Below are 8,598 nucleotides of genomic sequence, written 5' to 3'. Positions count from 1 at the left end.
AGACATGAAATATTGGTATTTCTAAAACAGAAACACAAAGTACATGCCATTCATACTAAGCAGCATGTTTATACTTTTTTTATTTACAGACAATTATTCATAATTTTTAAATACATAAAATAGATTATTATTATTATCATCATTATCATTATTATTAATAATAATAATAATAATAATAATAAAAACTACCACTACTACAACAACTACTACTACTACTACTACTACTACTACTAATAATAATAATAATAATCATACAATTAAGATTACTTTCTCATTATATCTGATATCAAAATAATCCCAAACTTTTGGGCTAAATGAAACATTGCCTGAATAAAAAGAAATACACTTTTAGCTGATGTAAACAGCTTAAATTAAAATGAAAAGATTGTAAAACTTTCTCTAAAAAGCTCCCATAAAAGGAAAAAACAAAATTTTAGACATTCTGTAAACTTTAGTTTTATTTATAGGTTCATATTCTTGTTAAAATCTGAAAAAAATAAATAAATAAAGGAGGGAAAAACATAAGGTTGTGAAAGTGTCAAAACCCACGAAGCAGACACCTCGTCAATGACTTGATTTCAGGTGTTTCTCTCTCATTTAGGGATGCCCAGCCTCACTGCCTATTTAAGGAAACCCTGATTCTCTAAACTACAAAAAGCAGCCTCCCAAGACTGCTCTGCATCTCCTCACAACTCTCTCCCTCGTGTTTCCTCTGCACTCCTCCATCCAGAGCCTTCAATTGTTTAGGCTCTTTTCTCTAAATAAGGCAGGCTTATCATGGTTCCTGTCATTTGGGCCTTTCTCCCAAACATCCTGAGCAACGACCGACCGTGGCAGTAGCAGGCTGCAGACTGTGCATTCCTTTGCCTTGTATGGAGAAATGTCCTGGCCTGGGATGTCTTTGTAGGGGCCAGGCTGCTCTCACCATTGGCCGTGACAGAAAGGGGTGGGGCCCACGATGAGTGTGATTCTTTAAGCAAACTTTTCACCAGGGCTCCCTGCTTCCTTTCCCACTGCTGTAACGGGACCAGACAAAAGGAGTTTCAAGGACTCCCAAATATTTCTACCTGAAGCCAAGGTGAGAGTTTAATCTGTTTTTAACCATGGGCTGTACAAATATAGTATATACAGCATGAGAAAGTTCTTATTTGATGCTTTTGGAGTGGTTGAGTGGTGTAAATTCTCTGGGTTTAGTGGTTCACTGCTGTACTGTCAGATACTGGAGCTTCTTAAAGTGGATCTGAAGGAAGTTTTTCTTTTTTTTATTTACTGATTTAAGAACGTTTTAGAGTAGTTGTGTAACTCTGTAGATGTGTTTTAACTCTATGCATGCACGGTTACTTCCATCTCATCACCACGGCTCATTACTCAGAGGAATTTCCAAATGCAGCTGACCCATTTTGATCTGTTTGGCTCACATTCTCTTAAACACACACACACCTCTGACGTTGTCTTATTATAGGCAATGAGAGATTACATTCCTCTTTGCTCTGTTTGCTTTTGGAATTCCTTGCCACTGGCTTTATAGTCTTTAGTTCAGTAGTGAGTGACCCACACGACCTGAGCAAAGGGTGAGAGGGATGACAGCCTTACTGTGTGTCAATATCAAACAGTGTGTGTTCTTGTTAGACAGAAGGACAGAGGAGCTTTGTCATCGCCAGAGGGACAAAAGGGTCCATAGAGGAGCTGTGGTGGTCAGTGAACTAATACTATTGTCTGTACAAGCCAACCTGAGGTGTGTCCGGCGATGGCTTATGTTACGAAGGTCAAAAACAGTTGTTCTCAGCCTCTCTGTGAATCATTGCTGAATCATTTTGTGCAGGGGGTTTAAGTTGTCTCTATATAGCCTCTTAGATCTGTTAGGCCTGGATATTTTTCTTTTTGTCCACTCATAAATTTTAATGTAACAAAGACTCCTTAAAATCTGCTGGTCTGTATTGAAACACACTGGTGCATCACTAAACACCACGCGACTTCTTTCCAGAATGACCAGCACAGATGATTAAACTCCAAATTGGACAATTTCCTTTGGAACCACTTTATTCGAGCTGCAACAAGTGTCTGCATATTGAAAATGTGGCGTGTTGAGGAACTACTGCGGCAGGAGAGTTAGAGTTCTCTTTTCCTGAAACCTTGATGTGAAGCTTAGACGCTGTTTTTGTTTCCAGCTTCCTCAGTCATTGTGAGGCATAAAATGGAGGGTCTTTGTGCCAGCAGCACACGCCTTCCAGATTTCTTCATTTCTCTGGCATATGAAGAGAGCAGGAGCCAAACTGTAGACAAATCAAAGGAAGGAGCCATCCAACATGTATTTGTGGCCACAGAAAGGATGAGAGAAATTCTCACTTGGCTTTCATGCACAAATTATTTTCCTATATAAAGGAGCCAAACACGGAGATCCATGTTCATTCAAATGCTACTGTGGATTGTCGGGTCACTTTTTCAGATCATAAACTTTGGACAGAACAGTTGCCAGTCAAGCTGCATTTGCGTTCATTTGTATATCATAATTTTCCTTTACTTGCTTGTTTCTGAAGCCTTCATTCATGCATCAGTGACAGTAAACAGAAATTTGGCATTTCTCTGGATCATTATAAAAAAAAACTACAGTGTCACACACAGAAACATTACAGAAAAAGATCTGATGGAAACAGAGCAGCAGGTGGCTTTTTATGGCAAAAACACAAGCCTACTAAAGCATTACCGCAACGTAAGGTTCAATTTTGTTTTCTGTAACCAGAAAATCTATTTACTTCTTTAAAAAGTTGTATGAAATTGAATTTTCATATGCATATTAAACTACACATAAAAGGCATGTTATCGCAGCTTGTTCCTTTATGGGTAAAATAGTGTTTGGAGACTTTTTAAAGAAAAAATAAATACAATTCTTTAAATTTCTTTCAAATTTTGAATCAAACCTTCTTGTGATGGCTTGCCATCTTAGTTTGTATTAGGTGTGATTAGGAGAGAATGTACTGCACCTGCAGAGGTGAGAGTGGCTTAACTTATGATGCCTGCTTTTGCCAGACTCACTCCCTGGGTTTTTTCCCCCTCTGGCTGGGCAGCATTTCTCTCCCCATCACGGTAATTATGATTTAAGTTTTGGGTTGCATTTTTGTACAACATTGCACACATGGTCACACAACCATTCACAGCATTTCACTACTGCTATTTCACACACTCGGACCCCATTATGAGTTTGTTTTTGATAAAGTTCTGTAAATAAAATGAACGGGAATAACTCATATTTGACTCCCTCTAACCTTTTTTTCTGAAGATGTATCAAGCCATACTTGAGCAGTATTTCTGGAGGGAGGGAGTGAGAGAAGGGGACAGCTTTTCAGTTTGTCGACTTCTTGCACCTGAACATTTGCAAAGAGAACTCGATCAGCTTATCAGTCATGTATGAACAATTCAAGCATTTAAAGAAAAATAAAAAAGAAAGTCTGAGGATGAACCCGACAGTAGTTTCAGGCGCTCCAAGGATCTTTTTCAGCTCATGAATTCTGCATTAACAAGGTGATTCCTAAAGACTTAGTAGCTGAAAACTTCAAACACATCAGGTCAAAGAAAGGAACAAGCCTGAAAAAACAAATAGTAGATTACAAGTATTTAAAAGTGATGACTTTGAAGAACAAAGTAAATCCAGACCCATCACAGCTTGCCGTTCAGTTGATCCATCTACTGTCCACTGAAACCTCATCAGAAATGGTCTTCATGAAGCAATGGCTGATGGGAAGCCAGAAGGAAAACTGGGAGAAAAGGCTGAGTTAAAGCAAATGACACGAGCTGGAGCAGAAACACCTTGTTTGGATCCCCAGTTTAGCAATCATCTTGATGGAGAAGAGACCCCAAAAGCTGCCAACATTTGAGAAGTCCTTCAAGACATCTGGAGACCTACTCCTGAAGATGAAAGCTTATAAGAAACCCTCTCTAAGTGGGTTCAGGCAGTTGGCCAAATAGTAAAAATAACAAAAACTAAATGCAGCATTTCCAGTTTATCTGGCTTGTTTTAATAAATTGCGGCACATATTTCTGGTGATTATATGAAGAAATGAGGGATGAGCTTGGGGTTTGGCAAAGTGTTTTACTGAGTCCACAATCAGTTGGACTTCTTAAAATATTGTTTTTCAACCAGGACTTAAGATTTGAAATATTGAGTGAATCTAAAACATGTTTCACTAACTTCATCTTCAGGAAGTTTTTTAAGTTTATATTGGTACTAAAGTCTTCTGTCATTTTTCAGATTCCTTCATTTAAACTGTTTTTTTTTTTTTCTTTTTAAAATATCCGTGTGAGGGTGAATGAACTTTTGAGGAGGTGAAACATCACCTCAGTTCCCATCATGACATGATGTCATTCTTCTGTGTGACTAATCAGCCTCTTTCACCTGCTGCTTCCTGCACAAACCAAGCTGTCTCTCTGTCCTCTGTCTGCTATTTACCCTGGAGTATAATGCAATCAGTGCTCCCTCATACAAGCGCACACACACACACACACACACACAAATCCTTGTAGAGCTGAACATGAGTGGCAGGTCTAATTCTGGACATATCTGCAGTTAGTTGCATTGTGCACTGTAGAGACATGTCATTTTCACATCCGTCACAGCTCCTGACATTTTATGGAGAACGTGATTCTCTCGAGGAAGTGAAAGACAAAGATCCACCTGCAGGTGAATGCAGAGATGATATAAAACACCGCTACATGGATACTGCAATTCACTGCAAAATAAAATCAAAGAAAATCCTAAGATTTAGAAATTAGTCCTAAAAAAACAGCATAGGACATTGATATAAACCAGCAATGAATCCAAGCCGCTCATTGATCACATTGCAGCTTTCTTTTAACCAATGAACACTGTCTGTGCACAGATCCAGATCCGGTCGCCGCCATGTCAAGCAAACGAGCCAAGGGAAAGACCACCAAAAAGCGCCCTCAGAGGGCCACCTCCAACGTCTTTGCTATGTTCGACCAGTCCCAGATCCAGGAGTTCAAGGAGGCTTTCAACATGATCGACCAGAACAGAGATGGTTTTATTGACAAGGAGGATCTGCATGACATGCTGGCCTCGTTGGGTAAATAACTTTGTTTATGCATCCAGTTAAAAATCTGAGCTTCAGAACCCCAAACTGAGCCCTTTTGAAGGGGATAATTTGGTTTAATTGTCATGAAAGGCATCATTGGTCATGATCATATCGATTCAGTACAAACTAAGGAAAAGCTGTAAGAAATAAAATCCTTGGAGTGCAGGCTGTGACTTTTCTGTTCAAGTAGCATGTAGGAGGATAGAGCTGATTGCAAGGATGGATTTGTAAATTAAGTAAAATTAGTGCAAAAGTCTGCAGATAGACAGCGATGATCAGTTGATGAACAATGCAATGTCAAATAAGGGCGTTGACGTCTGTTATGAATGTAAGATGCATTATTTAAGGATGCTGTTGTAATGAATTAACAAAAAAATCTTTTATCATAGGAAATTTGTACTTGAAAGTTCAAGGAGTCTTTATAATCCCTGTGGGGGTCGTTTGCTGTGCAGTAAAAACACCAATCAACAGATGAAACAGGGAAACAGAAACAAATAGGGCCACTTATTCGGTACAGCAAAAACTGTTTGAACCTTTTCGTCTGCAGCTCGGTGCAATGTACCTGCACCCTGATGGATGCAAAAGAAACTCGCCAGCCAAGGATGGGGGGGGGGGGGGGGCTCTGATTTGCAAGGACTGAACTTGAAATAACACATTTAATATAAAAGGTTTCTTTAAATCTGTAGCTTCAATCAGCTCAGTACAGGACTGACCCAACTACACATGACCAAGCAAGACTGATACGCAAACATGCACATGAAGCAGTGTTGTTGTTCCTCAGGTAAGAACCCCTCTGATGAATACCTTGAGGGCATGATGAGCGAAGCACCTGGACCGATCAACTTCACCATGTTCCTCACCATGTTTGGAGAGAGGCTGAACGGGACGGACCCCGAGGATGTCATCCGCAACGCCTTTGCCTGCTTTGATGAGGAGGGATCTGGTGAGTCACGTGCACACAGATCATAATGTGTGCATGTGTTGGGGTTAAATCATGGCTTACTGTGTTTCTGTCAACATGCAAGGTGTGATCCATGAAGACCACCTGAGAGAGCTGCTGACCACCATGGGTGATCGCTTCACAGACGAGGAGGTGGATGAGCTGTTCCGTGAGGCACCTATTGACAAGAAGGGCAACTTCAACTACGCAGAGTTCACCCGCATCCTCAAACATGGCGCCAAAGACAAGGATGATGAGTAGGCGGACATGATGGCTTCTTCTGGAACCCCCACCTCCCCCCTTGCTCACCTACTGCACCGTAAATCTACCCCCGTTTCCTCTGAACCTTGTATTTTGGAGCAAAAATAAATAGGATTCCAGTGTCAGGACAACTTTTTTACATTTCCTGGTGTTTATTAATGGTAGAATGTTATGTTCCAAAGAGTTACTTTGCAGAAAACAAATTCTCAGTTGTTGTTTAGGATTGAAATGTAGCATAAAGATTCATTACAGTATCTGCATCTCGGCTGCAAGCCTGCGCTGCTTCACAGCTGCAGTTTGTCTCGTACTCACAGTAAGGTAGCTGGACTTTAGAGATGCTTTGAGCACCAATGTGTTTTTTTTGTTTTTTTTTTGGAAAGGGAGGGGCTGTTTGGACATCCAGTTTCAGTGCTTCCTACAGTATCCGCCATGTTTACGTCTTCCTGCCGTTTAGCTCCACACCTGCACTCGCGCTGCAACGCGACCCCCTTTCTGTGTAACGTTTGTATCCTCACATGACTGAAAACAGAAAAAGAAATTGTTCATTTGACAATCAAAAGATTTTTTTCTGTTCAAATGGTTGCTAGCAATGTTCGTCTTAAGTGCAGTCTTGTTCATCAGCTGTTGGTGTGTATTTGTTGAGGGATCAGGCCTGCTGTTGAAGGATTTCAGTCTTGAAACTGCAAATAAAGATGTCTTGAGTGTTCAGAAATCTTTCTGACCCAGATTCCCTTAAATGTCCCTCTGATTTCATTCACACACGCACACACACACACGTATGTATCACTGGTGCATTCAGGTGATTGATGCTACTTGTTTGGATGAATCTACTTGGAAGATTGTTAAAGAATGAAATATAAATCCAGCAGCATCTCAGATGTTCAGCAATCCCAGTTTTTGTTCCGATTTCTCTGGTAAGGGTGGGGTCTGGTGGAGAGGAAGACTATAAAAACATAACAGTGACTCTGGAGCAGGGGTCTCCGGTCCTCATGAGCAACCATCCAGCAGGTTTAAGCGTTTCCCCTGATGCAACACACTTGATTCAAATGAAAAGGTTCTACAACATGTCATCTTCTCCATCTGCCTGTTACTGAGCCATTGATTAGGCTCAGGTGTGTTGCAGCAGGGAAAACTCTCGAGGACCGGAGTTAGATCCCTGCGTTGGAGGGATGAAAAACAGAATTAAATGGTGATGGAAAGTCTAGTACAGCTGTCCACAATTTCTCTTAACTTTCCATTTGGGTTGAGAGTCTGATTTTATCAGCCTTACATCTTAATTTTTATACTCTGATCCTTTCCAGTCAGCCTTCATGTCCCATGGCTGGGACAACGGTCATCCTGGCAGAGCCCACACCCATCAGATTTCTACCTGTTTGTTTCTCCACTTGCATCTGTGGTGAGAGACAAACCAAAATCTACCATATTTTAACCTACATCAGTTCCACATATCATACATGTTATATACATTATATATGTTTTATATATATATATATATATATATATATATAAATGTATGTTGCTGCAGCACTACGGTGCATTTTTTTCCCTGTCAGAAGAAATAAAGGCATTTGTGACTAAACATTCAGTCCGATGCACGATTTGAGATTAACGTCTCACATCTGCTTCAAACATTTACAAAGGATGCGCTACTGCATTCTCATAAAGCTCCTCCAACTGGCCTCCTCTGGGTGCTTTTAGGAAATTAAAATACCCCTCAATAGTTTGTCTTGATCAATTCTCAGGTCAAACACGGGACAGAGAGGGACAAACAAATTAAGCAAATGGCATGAACCTCAGGTGGACAACAGCGTAGCGGAACCACAGATGCTCTCAGCGTTGGGTTCAAGATTCTTCTTAAATTTGTCCAAACACACACTTTTATTTAAATTAATCAAACCATGCAAACCCATCAAACAGCAACACATCTGTCCCAAAGCTTATTTGGGGAAGCTTCCACATGCAGCGACGTCTTCATCCACCGCTCATGCATTTGGAAATCCTCACTGGATTTTTTTCTTCTTCTGTGAGCAATTCAAGACAAAAGAAACTGAATTTATGAAAAACAGAACTTTTATTTCTTTGAAATGTTCATACAAAAACACATTTAAAGTTTAAGGCATATATTGCACAGACTAAGAGTTAATATATATTTAAAAAAAATAAAAAAACAAAAAATCATTAGGAACATTGTTCCTCAGTCGGAGGCTTAAGGCACAGCAGCCAGTCATACCGCCATCAATCATTATTCACCGCTAAGTTCATGAATGCATTTGGCTGAAGAGAAACTACAGTTTGAACTCATGCCAGAAC

General features: G+C 40.2%; 1 protein-coding gene across 1 annotated transcript; it reads left to right on the top strand.

Moving 5' to 3' along the window:
* The first annotated feature begins 978 nt into the window (after positions 1 to 978).
* On the top strand, positions 979 to 7,015 carry myl9b (myosin, light chain 9b, regulatory). The gene is made up of 4 exons (XM_079242906.1): positions 979 to 1,078; positions 4,875 to 5,078; positions 5,869 to 6,030; positions 6,113 to 7,015. Exons 2-4 carry the CDS (start codon positions 4,895 to 4,897, stop codon positions 6,286 to 6,288), a joined length of 522 nt encoding a protein of 173 aa, XP_079099032.1. The 5' UTR covers positions 979 to 1,078; positions 4,875 to 4,894; the 3' UTR covers positions 6,289 to 7,015.
* The last annotated feature ends 1,583 nt before the right edge of the window (positions 7,016 to 8,598 follow it).

The sequence above is a fragment of the Telmatherina bonti genome (genome assembly GCF_933228915.1).
Source record: "Telmatherina bonti genome assembly, chromosome: 6".
NCBI lineage: Eukaryota > Metazoa > Chordata > Actinopteri > Atheriniformes > Telmatherinidae > Telmatherina > Telmatherina bonti.
Note: the sequence above shows the minus strand (reverse complement) of the source record. Positions and strands in the feature narration are given on the sequence as shown.

Excerpts from the sequence above, each read along its gene's own strand:
- myl9b (XM_079242906.1), top strand. The coding sequence starts at position 4,895 with ATGTCAAGCAAACGAGCCAAGGGAAAGACCACCAAAAAGCGCCCTCAG. Across the intron at positions 5,079-5,868 it reads TGACATGCTGGCCTCGTTGG|GTAAGAACCCCTCTGATGAA; the intron begins GTAAATAACTTT and ends GTTGTTCCTCAG. Across the intron at positions 6,031-6,112 it reads CTTTGATGAGGAGGGATCTG|GTGTGATCCATGAAGACCAC; the intron begins GTGAGTCACGTG and ends TCAACATGCAAG.